General features: G+C 40.4%; 1 protein-coding gene across 45 annotated transcripts in view; it reads left to right on the top strand.

Moving 5' to 3' along the window:
* Nucleotides 1-17,877, top strand: part of CDC14B (cell division cycle 14B) — a 92,459-nt gene that overhangs the window by 54,959 nt on the left and 19,623 nt on the right. For 34 of the 45 annotated variants that reach the window (XR_011431726.1, XR_011431728.1, XR_011431727.1 and 31 more), the window contains 7 exons: nucleotides 2,233-2,299; nucleotides 4,786-4,848; nucleotides 7,877-7,964; nucleotides 8,458-8,688; nucleotides 15,021-15,159; nucleotides 15,332-15,491; nucleotides 16,201-16,298. Coding sequence is in view for 36 of the 45 variants with exons in the window: in XM_023627083.2 (XP_023482851.1) it covers nucleotides 2,233-2,299; nucleotides 4,786-4,848; nucleotides 7,877-7,964; nucleotides 8,458-8,688; nucleotides 15,021-15,159; nucleotides 15,332-15,491; nucleotides 16,201-16,298 (846 nt within the window). In the remaining 9 variants the exon portion in view is untranslated. The remainder of the gene's footprint in view (nucleotides 1-2,232; nucleotides 2,300-4,785; nucleotides 4,849-7,876; nucleotides 7,965-8,457; nucleotides 8,689-15,020; nucleotides 15,160-15,331; nucleotides 15,492-16,200; nucleotides 16,299-17,877) is intronic. The other 11 variants (XR_011431730.1, XR_011431735.1, XM_070249029.1 and 8 more) reach the window with 1 other exon arrangement.

Genomic DNA, 17,877 nt, shown 5'->3' on the forward strand with positions numbered 1-17,877 from the left:
GAAAGCTGTTATTTTTTAAACTACTATTTGACATTGTAGTTTCTAGACAACCCTCCTTCATTGATTCTATCTGCTTTTCCAAGTTTGTTAAATGATCTTATTGGCAAGGGTCCCTCCACCATACACACGCAAATGCTTAGATCCAGATTTGTAGGTGCTATTCTCCCCTTTTAAAGAAGCCTGATTGCTTGGATGGGAAGAAGGAGGTGTTAGGTGTGTTTAAAGTCGGAGGTGTAAATGAAATGAACATGAGTGAATAAAGAACAATTCTTGTCTATTCAGATTGTACAGTGTATGAGGCAGAACTTTAGCTGAGCCCAGATGAAATCTTGTCGAATCATCGTTTACTAGAGCAGGGCTTCACCCACAGTAGGTTCTCAAAAAATATGCATTGAGTAAATGCATCAAGTTGTCCCACAGACAGAATCAGCATGCCTTTAACTTGATTGGCAAAGAATTATCAGTAGGTTAAGAAGATAATAAAAATAGTCAGCTGAGGAGACGTGGTTAAAAACATTGGGATGCAATTTGAGAGTTCCTCCTATTTCCACTGGTGATTTTGATTTTTTTTTCCCCCACTGGTAATTTTGATTTTGATTTAGGCTAAACTACTTCATTTTCCCACCTTAGCTTCTCTATCTAAAAATGTTCCTTGTTGCGTGAAAATCAAGTGTTTGTGTTGATTCTGTAGGTCAGTAGCTCTTAAACTTGAGCATATATCACGATCACTTGGAGGACTGTTAGAACAAAGATTGCCTGGCACCAGCCCTAGAACTCCTGGCTCCGTGGGTCTGGGGCGGAGCCTGAGCATCAGCATGTCTGACAAGTTCGGGGATGCCGGTGCTGCTTGCCCAGGGGGCAATTGGTTTTCTTCTTCCTGAGTATTGCCAATGAGCTATTGGTAAAGTCATTTTCTAGGTTGGATGGAGACCTTTTCCACCTTTAGAAGAGCAGCTTTTAAATTCAGAAGCTTACAGAACAAAAAGACTTGTGAGACCTTATGGCCAGTCCTCGTGAAGGCCAGCATAAAGCACACCTCAGTAATTCTAACCAATTCAGACAGTAACGTCTAAAACGTTTCTAGCTGAAAAGGATGCCCTTTTCCTTGTTGTTAGTTTAGTGGTGCTGTAATACTCTAAAATCGTAAAGTTTGTGCAAGAATTAAAAATTTAAAGTGTGCAGTTTAATCTTTCAGATAATTAGTATTACAGTGTGAAAACCAGCCAAGGCAGGCAATTAACAGTGGCTCCAGTAGCAAGCTGATCCATTGAGGGACCAAATAAGTACCATGCAGATAGGCACAGGTGTTTGGCAGCCTAGAAGGATCACAATTAAGTTAATTTTTATCTTACCTAATTCCAAAAGTTTTTCCCTTTGTAATGGCTCAGAGTAGCCAAAAAGGAGAAGCAGGTGGGCATGGATGAGTGCCTTATTTTTCTGGACAAAATCTTAACTACGTTAAGAGATTGTGGTGAGGTTACTGGTAGATATTGATGGAGTGTTGGATAGAGTTGTCTGTAAACTGACTGAAGCACTTCCTGAAGAGTAGAGTGTCTGTGCTAAAGGCGATTGACTCCCTAGTTCCTCTGGTTTTATTGGTACCGTTGTCCTTTAAGACTCAGAAGGAAGTTATCCCACTAAATTGTTAAAAATTATGCAAGCATAATGAAAGGAGCAAGATGCCTTTTAGTTTGCACCTAGTATTTCAAATATTACCTTGATTTCCCAATATTTTTTTCCTCTTTAGATGGAGATAGCATTCACATGCTTCCACGCACACACACACACACACACACACACACACACACACACACGTATATACAGCATCACTTCCGTGTTAACAGTTTGATATAGTATTTTCCAGTTTGAAGAAAAAATTCAAATGCCTTGCCCTTTGTGGGGGAGGGGTACATATTGATTGGTTGAACTCAAAAAGAAACTTTTGAAGCTTGGCAATCAATGGCAGAAATGATCTAGAGAGATCATTTGAAATTTAGGAAGGGATCGTTATTGATCCATGTCTGTAAAACGCTATCTACTGGAGCAGGTGGAAACCGCAGTGCAGTTTCTATTGGTGACGTATCCTTTATTTAAAAACCAAAATGGAAGAATTTTTGAGTCTGGTCCTGAATACGTTCGATTTTAAATTCTAGTCAGCTTCATCTTGAGGTAAGTCTCCTGCAGAAAATTAAATTAACTGAGCTTTGTATTTCCATACTTTTGGAATTTCAGAGATGCTGCCTATGGGAGTTGCAGTTTCTACATTACACTTCTTGACTGTTTTTATGCAGTAAAGAAGGTAAGTGGCTCGTGGGGTGCACCCAGTGTTGTTTTGGGGAACTAAAGTACAGTCCAAGGAAGATGAGGCCTTTTCCCCACAGATCTTCCAAGATGCGTATGATGTCAGAGGTGTCCCATTTGCCCCCTAGCATTAGCATGACACCAAACCAGAAAACAGTTTATTCTGAATCTGAATACTTCTTTGTATGAGTAGGGGGAAAGCCATTTGAACAACAGGGGACAATAAGAGACAGTTATGTAATTAGGTTCTAAATCCAGAACTGGTTTTGAGTGTGTTGTGATTTCAAAGAAAAAAAATAGATTATTGGTTTCCAAGTTCTTTTTGATTTATGTGTTTTATTAGTCTGATTCCCATTAATCCTGTTTACAACAGACATTTCCATAGCACAGTAACTGTCAAACACTTTGTTTTTATATCTTCAAGCATTCAATTTCTAGTTCAACAGAAGAATTTGGATAGCCTATTAGTTTGTTACTAGATTTTATATGAAACTAAATAGGTCACTACCTGCTTTGTCAAAGCTATTTTAAAATAACTCCTGTGTTTTATATCCAGGACTGCTTGCAGTCTTTGACTCCAGGGCACACCCTTCACATCTCGGGCTAACTGAATGGGGTCCCCTGGAATTAGGTGACGCAGCAGGCCCTGCTTGTAACACTCCCTCCTGCAGGAGTATTTCTTGAATGTCAGGGTAGTACAAGAAGCTAGAACTGTGAATGAGTAGCCCATGGATCAAAGAAGCCTTCAACAGCATCGCGTGTTTTATGTGACTTAAATTTTCAGAGGCAAAAGGAACCCAAGTTTATTTTCTTGTATAATGAAACATAGTGGCTTTCTACTTTGAGAGAAGTTTTATGGGTTGAAATGAGAGGACTAATTAGTACGCACATTCAGAGATTAATTAGTGTACCTTTTTCCTGTATCAGGCAGTGACAAATGGAACTTACTTTGGGGGGGGTTGGAGTCCAATGACTCTGGTGTGTGGAGCTGACTGAGGTGGTCGCCACACACTGGGGCGGCTTCATCAGGCCTCAGGACAGGCGGGGTAGGCAGAGGGGGCTGTCAGGAGACAGACAGACAGCAGGTGCAGTCACAGTCCCTGCCAGGTGGACCCCTTGGAGGCGGCATACTGGTCCTGGTCCTGGGGCTCCTTCCACTCCCACCACCTTTAAAAGAAGAGAAGAAAAACTTTGAGGGCCTCGGGACTGGTGTACTATAACATTCTATAGCAGTTTCTATAGTTCTTAGCTCAGTTTTTTCAATCAGATATTGTATCTAAAGTCTAATTAGCTGAAACTACAGGCCAAAGATTGCTTTTTTCATGCTATATTTAATTTTATTGAAGAGTTGACAGCTTCTAATTTTCAATTTAAACATTTTTATTTGTGACTGACTTTGAAGATTATTGCATATATGAAACATTTATAAATGTAATTGTTTTAATTTTAGTGTGACTTCTAATAGGATCTCCTTATGAAATTCAAAGGAGAATAGAAATTGCCTATAAACTACATTTTATTATATCATTCTGTTGGGAACAGCTGTAGTCCAAATATCATGACATAACTTGAGTATTTAGAATTCAAAGAAATAAAATTCCTTATGGACTTGGTCTTGGAATTAGAACTTAACCATATTTTATAAAGTGAGGGACTTTTGTTTGGTATGTAGTGTTCTTATTTTTCATTCGTATTTCAGAGTTTAAATTTTGAAAACTGGGTTTACAGAGCCTCCTCTTTTGAACCAAGAATACCTTGCTGGTCAAGAATTCTTGCTTAGGTTCTGTCTGGCCCAGTGACTGGGGAGCAGCGGCCACTTCTTAGGGCCTCCAGCTTGCCCTTGTCTTAGAAGAGACACTCTGCCTAGTTCTCTTAGCGTGCCCTGCCCACTGCCACTCAGAGTCAGGCTACAGAATAGAACAGACATTTTAGGCATTTTTTTCTTGCTGAAAGAATTTTTTTCCCTCACAATTTTGAATTTTAGTGTTGATCTCTGGGCTGTCTTTGGTATAGGGAACATTAATCTCTTAATTGAAGACTGTTCAGAAGAACTTGAAAGTGAAGGTATTTATGAAGTGTGTGGGATTTATTTGGGATAAACTAGCCTTGACTTCTTCCCCCTGCATTATGGATTTAGGGACCCCTGGGTGATACCTTATATTTGAAACCTGAGTAGTGTTGGTCTAGTAAGTTAGTAGGGTGACTTTGAAGGCTGGATTATTTAGTTCTGCATGGATAGGATGATTGATGAAGGGAAAGGAAAAATCAAATTACATTAAAATACGTTGTTATAACTAATTTTCCAAATAAAGGAAGTGTTTAAAAGACATAGCCCACCTCCTTTAAAAACTATTCAATGGAACATAATCCAAATATAATAATGCTTTTCTGGGGTGCCTTCTGATATTTATTCTTAGGCAATTGGATTGGAAATTGTTTCCTTATTTGCATCTTTGTTCTTAAAAGCTTTCCTTTGGATTTTAGGCAATGCATTATGGCTTCCTTAATTTCAACTCATTTAACCTTGATGAATATGAACATTATGAAGTAAGTTTTCAAGGATATTCCTTTTAAAAACTCTTTTATTCATGTTTTACTTACAGAAGTAATACTCTTGCTTTTTAAAAAGTTGAACAATTTAGATCTGTATAGAGTAAAAAAAGTCAAATCTTTATCCTCTGACCACCATTTCTGTAGTCCCTGTTCTTAGTGGCGATTTCTGCATTCAATGCATCCTCCCAGAGTGTATGAGTGTGCTCCTAGGCATTTCTCTTTAATGTGAAGTTTAAATTTTTTTAGTATTGATGACTTTCATTTAGTGATTAAATAAGATAATGTTTATTAAACCCTTAACATAGGATCTGATGAGACGAATAGTCATTATACATTTAGTTACCTCGAGAAGATATCTGTTTTTATTATAACCTTCTGTTTGTATGAAGTCAGGACACTTCTGTTTGCAAATTACAAAAAGTAAACACAAATGGCTTAAATAACAAGGGGAAAATTTATTGACTTACATAAAAAAATCCAGGAGCAGGTGTGACGTCACACATGACCAGATTCAGGTGCTCAAACACTTACCAGAAATTGGGCTGAAGCAAGTTTTGTTCAGGCCGGCCCTCCTGAGCAGTGATGAAGATGGCCACCAGCAGCTTTGACTTCAAGGCCCCTGCAGAAGACGAATTCCTCTCACTGGCCTGGCTTACGTCCTGTCCCTAGCCCTGAACCACACTGTGTTAGGGGTGGGTGGGTTTAGAATACGCTGGCCATCCCAGGAGCTGCAGTGGTGGGGTCAGCCCTATCAAACTCTACAGATAGAAAAAAGGGAGAAGAGAGTCCAGGCAGGGAAACCCACAGGTGTCCTCTACAGTTTTTAATCTGGTGTGTTTTTTCTTTTAAAAGAGTAAGTAATTTGATTTTACCATTCCACCTTCCGAATAAGAAATGACTAAGATGCTGTGCTACAGGGTTTTTTCGGCCAAGAATACTGGTGGAATCTAGTCTTTTTATCCCAACTGAGTTACCTTGAGCAGACATTCTCACTAAGAATGGAGTGATTCCACGGACAGTGCTCTGTGCAGCGCCATCTGGAATCCTCAGATAACTGCTCTTTCGCAGTCACTTTCTTAAAGTAGCTGTTCTTTAAACTCTTAGGTATAACTGAACCATTTTGTTGATGAAATGGGTTGATAGTTACAATCAGTCATTACTGTGATGTGCCAAAGATGTGAAAGCATATCGGTGATTCATTCGGGCCAACCCTATCTTTCCTTCTCTGTAATAGCAATACATTTCTAAAGTTCAATGTATATTTAATTACGACCTTAAACTACTGAGTGTAATTTAATTATTAACACCATTTTTTTGTGCTTGTCCTTATAAAATTAAACATTTAAAGATAAAATCTACTTTCTCTTTTTAGGTGAGCAAAATGACTAGAAACTAGTTTCTTCGCTGTAGAACAGGGCTGCCCTTGTGTGTGACTAAGGGGTCATAGGGTCTGAGCAGCTTCCCTGTCACGAGTGCGGAAACTGCAGCTTTGCAGGGAGGTGCAGGGTCACGCACAAACGCCTCTTGCTTTCCGTGAAGCTGCACCGAGGCACAGGGAACTGTTTAGGTAGCTGCAGACCACGGGTAGCTCACAGACTGGTTTGGTTTAGTCTTTGCAGTGTATTTAGAAATTTTGGGATTAGTGTCTTGCATTGATTCCATCATGTCCATTTTTTCCTCTTTCAACTTCTCTAATTCAGGGTGTATCTTATAATCTATAATGCCTACGATTCATTGAAATCTAATCACGGGTTTCTCGTTAAAAACTCCAGATTTCTGGGGCCAGCCCAGTGGCATAGTGGTTAAGTTCATGTGCTCTGCTTCAGCGGCCTAGGGTTCGTGGGTTTGGATCCTGGGCATGACCCTACACACCACTCATGAAAGCCACACTGTGGCAGCGACCTGCATACAAAATAGAGGAAGATTAGAACAGATGTTAGCTCAGGCCCCATCTTCCTCATCAAAAAAACAAAAAACAAACAAAAAAAACCCTCCATATTTCTGGCTTCACTTCAAAATTGGAACATCTGGCAACACTTGTCCTCATTTCTGCTTAGACCTTTTAGCATGGAACATGGGCTCACCAATAATTGAGTCAAGTAAATTGGTTATGGGTTACCCGCCTGGCCTGTAGATAGATGTTCAAGCAACTCTGAGTTTATTTCTTACTTGTTCTTGGGTACTCATATACACACCCCAGTTGCAAAGCTAATTGATCTTGTTTTTATCACTAGTTCTCTCCTCCTCCACTATCAACTATCTCCTTCTTCCTGCTTAAGTCTTTGTCTACCCGTTTCTATTGTTCGTCTTGAACTATATATTACAATAATTGAGGTGGTAACTCAATCCAAAGGGTGTAATAGCAGAAAGTGAAGCATTGTAAATCTCAGTTTATAGTCATGTTTTGATCTAGAGACATAGTGTGATCTCACTATACTTACAATTTTGGATTTCCTGGTGGGTTTCCTGAAAACTTTTCATTGACCCTCTTATTAAGTGTGAAATAATGGAAAGGTGTCTCGCTACAAATAAAAAGTAAATATTGAGAAGCCAAGAACCTAAATACATAGTTTTCTCTTGTTTGTTCAAGGAGTCAAGATTGCTCATATTGGAAGCCAGTTAGCTATTCAGAAAAACAGAAGTTTCCAGATCCCTCAGGATGGAAAAGTTTGCTTTCTTATTAATTAGCAACAACTGCATGAAAATTTGCTCAGATAAAATAACCGAAGTACTTAGGTAGATTGTGGATAGCAGCAGTCAGCTCCAGTTTCCAAAGACTAGCAAAGAAATTTTCACCCTGGCAAAGAAATGCCATTAATAGAAAGTGATGAGGACTAGAAGTTAACTGACTGTTCCCTGGGAATAGTCATAGCCAGCTAGATTTTAGTTTTCTGTCTCATAGTCATTTATGTTTTCGTGCTAAAGCAAATGGATTTGAAGTCCTTCAGACACACAGTATTAAGAAGGGGTGTGGAGAGGAGATTAAGTTTAAAAATGAATTGTACTGGTTTTCCCTTTGCAGAAAGCAGAAAATGGAGATTTAAATTGGATAATACCAGACCGATTTCTTGCCTTCTGTGGACCTCATTCAAGAACAAGACTTGAAAGTGGTATGCAAAAATATGAGACCAGTATAGTTTTATTATTAGAAGTATCCATTCTGGTAGCCAACCCGGTGGCGTAGTGGTTAAGCTCATTCTCTCCACTTCGGCAACCCGGAGTTCGCAGGTTCGGATCCCGGGCATGGACCTTGCACTGCTTGGCAAGCCACACTATGGCGGCATCCCACATAAAATGGAGGAAGATTGGCACAGATGTTAGCTTAGCAACAGTCTTCCTCACAAAAAAAAAAAAGAAAGAAAGGTATCCCTTCTGTATTTTCTTTTGAAAGATGCTGAAGAGTTAGACTAAGCTTGACTGTCTTAAGTAGTTAAGTATGCGTGGTCATTTTAGTACATCATTCTGCCTGGATTTTAACTTTTTTGTTTTTTTAAACTTATAGTCAAATTAATATTCATACTGTTTCCTGGTGAATTACAGGTGAAATTGTTATCCATTGTTTTCTTTCTGATTTCACAACATCTGGTGAATTTCTTTATGTAGGTTACCACCAACATTCTCCTGAGGCTTATATTCCGTATTTTAAGAATCACAATGTGACTACCATTGTCCGTCTGAATAAAAGGATGTATGATGCCAAACGCTTTACGAGTGCTGGCTTCGATCACTATGATCTTTTCTTTGCGGATGGCAGCACCCCTACTGATGCCATTGTCAAAGAATTTCTGGATATTTGTGAAAATGCTGAGGGTGCCGTTGCAGTACATTGTAAAGGTATGTTTCTTGGGTTGGTTAAAGAATGGTGGACGTGTATGTATATATGTGTAGAATCATACTACACTCATTTAGATATGCCAGGACACTTGAAGCTGCCTTTGTTTTTAAAGATTTTATCTTTCCTTTTTCGCCCCAAAGCCCCCTGGTACATAGTTGTATATTTTTAGTTGTGACTCCTTCTAGTTGTCCCATGTGGGATGCCGCCTCAGCATGGCCTGATGAGCAGTGCCATGTCCACGCCTAAGATCTGAACTGGTGAAACCCTGGGCCGCCAAAGCGGAGCACACAAACTTAACCACTCAGCCACAGGCCGGCCCCATGCCTTTGTTTTTAAAAGAATGACTGTTGTTTTCTTTTGTAAGTTGCTTTTTTCTTAAAACCACTTTATTGAGGTATGATTGACATTAAAACTCTGTACATTTATAGGTACCTGTGTTCTTTATAGAATGCTTTTAAAACCCTAATTTCATATGAAAAGTGTAGTAAATTAAATTGTATTCATAGGAGACTGACCCTGTGGCCGCCTGGTTAAGTTCGCGCTCCACTTTGGCAGCCCAGGGATTTGCTGGTTCAGGTCCTGGGCGCGGACATGGCCCTGTTCAGCAAGTGGTGCTGAGGTGGCGTCCCAAGTGGCACAGCCAGAAGGACCCACAACTAGAATATACAACTATTACTGGGGGGCTTTGGGGAAAAGAAGAAGAAAAAGAAGATTGGCAACAGATGTTAGCTCAGGTGCCAATCTTTAAAAGAAATATATATATATATTCTTGTTAACTCTGTAAAGCCTTATCACATTGAAATGCATTAATTTATTCATCAGATATCTATTCAGTGCCTACTGTTTGGTAGGTTCTAGGGTATGTCAATGAGCAGAGCAGACTCCAAGAGTCTTTGTGGAGTTTATATTCTAACAAGTTGCTATGTTTTCAGCAGCTAGAACAGTACCTGGCACTTAATAAACAGTTATTGAATGCGTGAATGAATGTGTAATAGTACGTCATATGAATGTGCTAGGGATTTATTTAACTTTTCTCCTCTTGTTAGATAGTTGATTAAGAAGACAAGGAATATATTTATTTTAAGAGAAGTTCAACATTGAAAAAGAAAAAAACAGCAAACCTGGGGAACAGCCAAAATGTAATCTCCAAAGTTACCACATTATAAGATTCAAATGTCCAATTTTCACCAAAAATTCACAAGGCATACTAAGAAACAGGAAAGTATAGCTCATTCAAAGGAAAAAAGGAATCCACAGAAACTGTCCCTGAGAAAGACCAAATGGTGGGCTTACTAGACGAAGACATTAGAACAGCTGTCTTAAAGATACTCAAAGAGCTAAAAGAAAATGTGGACAAAGTCAGGAGAACAATGTATAAACAAAATGGAAGCATCGTTAGGAAGTAGAATACATAAAAAGGAACCAAAAAGAAATTCTGGAACTGAAATGTATAGTAACTCAAATGAAAAATTTACTGATGAGATTCAAAAGCAGACATGAGCAGGCAGTAGAAAGCATCGGTGGACTTGCAGATAGGACACTTGAAATGATCAAGTCTAAGCAGCAGAAAGGAAGAAAATTGAAAAGTGGACTGAGTCTAAGGGATCTCTGGCACACTGTAAAGTGGACCAGTGTGTGGATTGTGGGAATCCCAAAGGAGAAGGGAGAGAAAGGCGCAGAGAGATAATTTGAAGAAATAGTGGCTGAAAACTTCCCAAATTTGATGAAAGACATGCATGTAACTATCAGAGAAGCTCAGCTAACTCTAAGCAGCATTAAACTCAGAGACCTACACCAAGATACTTTATAATCACTCCAGAGTCAGAGACAAGGGGATCTTGAAAGCAACCAGAGAGAATCGACTTATCACATACAAGGAGTCCCGGTAAGATCATGAGCAGATTTCTCCTCAGAAACCTTGGAGGCCAGAAGGCAGTGGGTGGATATAGTCAAGGTATTGAAGGGAAAAAACTGTCAACCACAAATCCTATATCTGGCAAAGCTGTCCTTCGAAAATGAGGGAGAAATTAAGACGTTCCCAGATAATTATAAGCTGAGGGAGTTTGCTACCACTAGGCCTACCCTGCAAGAAATGCTCAAGGTTCAATGAAAGGACACTAGACAGTCACTCGAAGCCCTGTGAAGAAATAAAGATCTCTGAGAAAGCAAATACATGGACAATTATGAAGGCTAATATTATTGTAACCTTTGTTGTAAACTCTCGAATCAAAAGACAGAGATGGAAAGAATGGCTTAAGAAAATAATAATCCAACTATATGCCATGTAAAAGAGGCTCGGTTCACATCCAAAGACACAAATAGGTTGAAAGTGAAAGGATGGGAAAAGATGTTTCATGTAAATAGTAACCAAAAGTGAACAAAGGTGATTAGACTAATATCAGACAACGTAGACTTTTAATCAAAAAAGATTACAGGAAACAAAAAAGGACATTATATATTAGTAAAAGGTTAAATACAGCAAAAAGATACAACAATTATAAACATTTTACATTCTTAATAACAGACCTAAATATGTGAAGGAAAATTGGCAGAATTGAAGGGAAAAATAAACAGTTGTACAATAATAGTTGGAATTTTAATATCCCACTTTTAGTAAGGGACAGAACAACCAGACAGAAGATAAGGAAATAGAGGACTTGAACAACACAGTAAACTCGTGGGATCTGGCAGCGTAGAGAGCGCCGTGCCCGCCAGCCACGGAGCGCACACACACAGCCTGCTACTGGTGGGGGCACAGCAGTGTGAGTTTGTCCACACCACTGAACTGCACACTTCACAGTGGTTCAAACGACCTCCAGAAAGCAACCGTAAAGGGACATGGGTCATGGGGCCAGCCCCGTGGCTGAGTGGTTGCGTTCGCATGCTCTGCTTCAGTGTCCCAGGGTTTCTCCGATTTGGATCCTGGGAGCACACATGGCACCACTCATTAGGCCACACTGAGGCGGCATCCCACATGCCACAACTAGAAGGACCCACAACTAAAATATACAACTATGTACTGGGGGGCTTTGGGGAGAAAAAGGAAAAATAAAATCTTTTAAAAAAGAAACATGGGTCTTTGAATTACCTGACAAAGAATTTAAAACAGTTGCCTTAAAAATGCTCAGTGATGCTAAAAGGAAACATAGAGAAGTAAATGAAATCAGGAAAATGTTGTATGTACAAAAATGGTAAATTTTATGTTATGTATATTTTACCATAATTAAAACAAACACAATTCAACATTGATTATTTCATCTTTTTTTTTTATTATGACAAGCAATTAAGGTTATTCTCAGCTAACGTGCTCATTCAGAGTGGTTTTTGTATCCAGGGGACATTTGCTGATGTCTGAAGACATGTTTCGGTTGTCACAACTTAGGGGGAGGGTTACTTCTGACATAGTGGGTGGAGGCCAGAGATGCTCCTAAACATCCTACAGTGCACAGGACGCCCCCACCACAAAGAACTGTCCAGCCCCAAAGGTTAGTGTGCTGAGGCTGAGAAATCCTGAGGTTGACTGATTAAAGGTTAAAAACCTGAAGAGAATTTGATATGATTAGGTCTTTGATTTGGGAAGAAAACTGTTGCCTGTGAAGATTGGATTATCAAGTGAAAAGTGAGATTCATTAGGAGGTGTATTAGTTTGTTCAGGGTACCATGACGGAATACCACAGACTGTGTGACTTCAACAACAGGAATGTATTTCTCACAGTTCTGGAGGCTGGAGGTCCAAGATCAAGGTGCTGGTAGGGTTGGTGTGTGGCGAGGCCTGTCTTCCTGGCCTGCAGACAGCCACCTTGTTTTTGTCCTCTGTATTCCCTCTCTCTTGGTGTCTCTTCCTCTTCTTATGAGGAAGAATACTAGTCCTCTTGGACTAAGTGCTCCCTCACCCCATGACCTTATTTAGTGTTAATTGCGTCCATGAAGGACCTTTTCCCAGAGACACTTACATTGGGAGTTAGGACTTCAACATACGGATTTTGGGGGACACAGTTCCTCGCATGTAAAATCCGTTGACCTCATCCCAACAGCCCCGAATCTCTTAACCCATCCAGCATCAATCCCAAGTCCAAAGTCTCCTCTCAATAGCCTCTAAATCAGGTACAGGTGACACTCTGGCTACAATTAATCCTGAGGCAGAATTCCTCCCCAGCTGTGAACCTGTGAAAGTAGACGAGGTATTTGCTTCTGAAACACAATAATGAGACAGGCATAGAATAGACATTCCCATTCCAAACTGGAGAAATGAGAAAGAAGGAAGGGGTGACAGGCCTCAAGCATGTCCAAACCTAGCAAGGCAAATGCTGTTAGACCGTACGGCTCGACAATATCCTCTGTGGCTCGATTCTCTGTACTATATGCCCACTGGGGTGGCAGCCTCACCCCCTTGGCCCTAGACAGTGGCCCTACCCTTGAGGTCTACTGAAACCAGGGAGGTGGCCCACCCCATGAAACCCAGGAGTAGATAGCCTTGATCCGCAGACCTGTGGTGGCCGTGGCAGCCCTGTTGACCTCTGCATCACCCTCGGCGTCATGCTTTCCTTTTCTTGGAGGATGAGGCTTGTTTGCAGCCAGATGACTCTAATGTTCAGTCCTATAGAGTCCCAGAAATCTGAAAGCCTGCCTTTATTTCATCGTGTGTCCATCCCTTTAGTCCAAATTGGCAGTCTGTCTGCTGATAGAATGCCATCACCCTCTCTGGCTTCTGCTGAGAGGGCTGATTAAATCCATGGGTATTCTCTTTGTGGAGTTGACTGACCACATCCTTGCTCCAGAACACAACTTTCTCACTTTTTGCAATATGGCTAGGCCTAGATTTTTCTAAATGTTTAGTTTCTGGTTCCATTATGCTTAACAATCCTTTCTTCAATTCATCTCTCTCCTCGCACACTTGACTATAATCAGTAAGGAGAAACCAGGCTGCGTCTTCAACACTTTGCTTACAAATCTCCTTTGCTAAATATCCAGGGTTGTCAGTCACCAGGCCTACCTTTCAAAAGGCACTAGAATGCTTTTCAGCCAGGGTTTTTGTCACTTTCTCACAACCAGGACTTTCTTCCAGTTTCCAATAACACAGTCCTCATTTCCATCTGATTTGCACCAGAATCAGTGTTAACGCCCATATTCCTACTAACAGTTTCTTTGAGGCAATCTAAGTTTTTTTCTAACATGTGCCTTAAAATTTTTGAAGCCTTTACAATTCCAATTTCAAAGCCACTTTCACGTTTTCCCATATTGTTACAGTAGCGTGCTATTTCATGGTACTAAAATCTGGATCAGTGAGGGTTTTCTAGAGAAACAGCCAGAACCAGGATGTGCATATGTATGGAAGGTGATTTATTATAAGGAATTGGCTTACATGTGTGTGGAGACTGGCAAGTACGAGGTCTGCAGTGGGCTGGAAGGCTGGAGACCCCGGAGAGCCGATGGTGCAAAGTCGAAAGGCAATCTGTTGGAGAATTCCTTCCAGCTTGGGGAGGCCAGTCTTTTGCTTCTGTTCAGACCTTCAGCTGATTGGATGAGGCGCATCCACGTTATGGAGAGCAGTCTGCGTACTCAGAGTTCACCAGTCTTGTCCAACTAGACTTGCCATGTTGATACATAAAATTAACCATCACAAAAAGTAATGCCAGTGGTCTAGATGAGAGTAAAGGAGGACAGCAGGAATAGAGTAAAAAAATAAATCCATGTGGGGGCCGGCCCTGAGGCCGAGTGGTTAAGTTTGTGCATTCCGCTTTGGCCGCCCAGGGTTTCACTGGTTCGGATCCTGGGCACGGACATGGCACCACCACTCATCAGGCCACGCTGAGGCGGTGTCCCACATGCCACAACTAGAAGGACCCACAACTAAAATACATAACTATGTAGTGGAGGGACTTTGGAGAGAAGACGGAAATTAAATAAATAAATAGATCCATGTGAAAATCGGTATGAAAGTAGAGTAGAAAAAACTGTTAGATGAGGGAGAAAGTGCAAGGTTTTAAGCCTGTGTTTTTGGTACCATGAACAGAAAACCCAGAGTAGAAAACTGCACTTCCTGAGAATCATGGCTTAGAAAGTGATTTTCAGTCTTAGCGATACACAGAATCAGCTGGGGAATTTTAGAAATCTCTAGTTCCAGGCTGTATCACGTACCCAGTGAATCAGAATTCTGGAGGTCAGAGCCAGTATTTTCCAAAACTCTCCAGGTGTTTGGAGTGTGCATGCAAACTTGAGAACCACTGGTGAGGGGAGCAGAATCATGGGAAGCCTTTTAAAAACATTTTCCCTCAGCAACAAAATTCTTGAGTCCGTGAGACGGATCTGATTGCTTTGTTTCTTTTCCTAGCGGGCCTTGGCCGGACGGGCACGCTGATAGCCTGCTACATCATGAAGCATTACAGGATGACAGCCGCTGAGACCATTGCCTGGGTCAGAATCTGTAGACCTGGCTCCGTGATTGGGCCTCAGCAACAATTTCTGGTGATGTAAGTTAACAGAGAGCTTTTGTAATTCCTCAGGGAACACGTGGGTCTGGAAAATGATGGGAGTAGAATTTTTCTTAGTCTCTGGTGACAGTGGATAGTCTAATAGGAGAAAGTTGTTCGTATGTATTTTTCTGAAAAGCTGTATTTTGATGATGTTATTTAAATGCTCTAGGAAACAGACAAACCTCTGGTTGGAAGGTGACTATTTTCGTCAAAAATTAAGGGGTCAGGAGAATGGAAAACACAGAGCAGCTGTCTCAAAACTCCTCTTGGCTGTTGATGACATTTCAATTAGTGGGGTCGAGAATCAAGACAAGCAGGAACCCGAACTGGTAATCGAAGCGTCCCCATCACGCTGTTGTCATTGCTTTAAATGCTGTTGAGAACCTTTCAGGGCATGGAGAAAATTGTAGATAAAAATAATAAAGCGCATTTTGAGGGATTATCGTCACACTTTTTTTTTTTATACTTATAGCCCTCTCTAGGAACTTTTTATTCAAAATGGTTAAAACAAGGTAATGTGTCCATAAAACTAAAGTTTTTTTTATTTACTAGGCACTGGTGGAAAAAAGACATTTGTGAAGTAAGCTCGTTAGATGGGCCTAGTTACTCTCCCCGTCCCCCGCTTTTTCTCCATTTTGTGACAGCTCACTTAGGGAACCAGTCGTTCTCAGATGGAGGACTTTAAAGAACCAAGAGTTCTTTAGGGGAGAGTGATACTATATTAAGTAGTGGTAAGTAGATTGTGAAATTTACCAAAGGATGTTTTTGATATTGAAAACCCATTATGCCTCTTCACTGTCGATATGTTTCATAACGAGTGCTATTGGGTTCTGTGTCTGTGAAAGTCACCTTTTGGTTATCTTGAAATGTGACCTGTAGCTTTATTTGGAAAGCAACAAAGTATTTTAGAGTTCAGCAGAAAGTTAAGTGTATCGTGTGTGTGTGTACATGTGTGTGTGGATAAATGTAGGTGCTGTGCTTTACTGCATTAATAAGTGCAACTTAAATCAGTAGCTCAGTATTTTTTTACTTATACAGTACAGTGATGATGACGAAATCAGCGGAGTGACTCAAGGTGATAGACTTCGGGCCCTGAAAAGCAGAAGACAATCAAAAACAAACGCTATTCCCCTCACGTGAGTCTGGTTTCCTTTGTGTGGTTGATGTTATTTAATATGTACGTGGGGTCGTTCATGAGCTTTTGTTCTGTGTGTTTTTCTCCACAGTTGCATGCCTATTATGCCACTTTGAAATGATTATCGACATTATTTAGAATCTGGGGGTGTTGCCCACAAAGCTGTTGGCTATCCTTCATTCATGTCCATCTTCTCTTGTAACCTTGCTGGCCTATATAGATAGGAAAGCAACGTTAGGAAGGTTTTTTCTCCATGGATAATCACCATGTGACGTCCTCAAGACAGTGACAGCAGATGTAAACTGCAGAATAACTGATTGGTCTATAGTTATTAATTGTGAATTTCTTTAAATTCTCTACCATATTGCAGGTAGTTTGATATGATAGAATTTAATCACTGGTGTTATGGTGGCTTAATGTCATTATATTATTTTAGGGAAACAATGAACTAGATTAAACCATAGTTTTGTGTTAATTTGTTTGAGGAATTATTTTCAAGTTACAGAAGGTTTAGCCGGGGGATGGGAAGTTTAATCATTATTGTGTATGTGTATGTCCCCTTCTACTTGCTTGTGTTAAGTGTTAGTTTGGATACAATCTCATGGAACATCCGGGATTATTAGAAAATATGTAGAATCAAAAACTTAGCCATTGTACTTTTTTCCTAGGGTATTCTTTAGTAAATGCTCCCTCCTATGCCATTGGATTCCTTCCTTCTAGTAACCTCCTTTTTTGTGTGGGACACCAAATTTGCAGCTTTTCTGGAGGGGGCAGTTGATGGAGATAGGTCATTCTGCTCAGTGGGCCTTGGGTAATAAGGTAAGAAACTGAGGACATAATAAATGTTCATGGCAGAGAAGGACAGGCTTTCTTTTCAATTAAAAGTGGCTCTTCACTGGTATCTCCTCATAATCTTAAATTCTAAAGTAGAATTACACATGAGGCCTGTGTTGTCATGGACCACCATCTTAAGAGGTTCTTAAAAGACCAAATGAAAAGAATGGAGTTTTCCAATATAAAGCACCGGGTGAATGAAAGTGTCAGGATGGGTTATAGGCATTAATAACCTTTCTCTTTGCAGCTTAGTGGTACTTCAGTCAACTAGAATGCTTTCAGAATGCTGTGTTTTATATAAGTTTTTAACTCCAAATGCCATTTTGTTTTTAATTTCAGCAGAAGTTTTCATCTAAGCCCTTAATGGTTCTTTTTATATAGGAATATTATAGTTCCTCTGGGTAATCATTCTGAAGCCAGTTTTAGGCACCATGGAGAACCTAGGGGGTACCTTGGAGCGGTGCCTCCCAAGCTTCTGTGTGCCGCTGAGTCCTGAGGAGTTTGTTGAGATGTAGGCCACACTCGGGGGCTCTGGACTACGTCTGTGCTCTGCATTTCGAGCAAGCTTCCAGGTGTTGCAGATCTGCTGGTACAGGGAACACACCATGAATCGCAAGCCCTAGAAAATGGGTGATTCTGTGGGTTGCTTTTAGTTGTGCCCAGGTCTTTTGTTTTGTTTTTAAGAATCTGCAGCACATCAGTTTATTTCTCAGTAGCTTGTTGCCTTTTGTTCAAAAGTCCAGTTT

This window comes from Equus caballus, chromosome 23, assembly GCF_041296265.1.
Source record: "Equus caballus isolate H_3958 breed thoroughbred chromosome 23, TB-T2T, whole genome shotgun sequence".
NCBI lineage: Eukaryota > Metazoa > Chordata > Mammalia > Perissodactyla > Equidae > Equus > Equus caballus.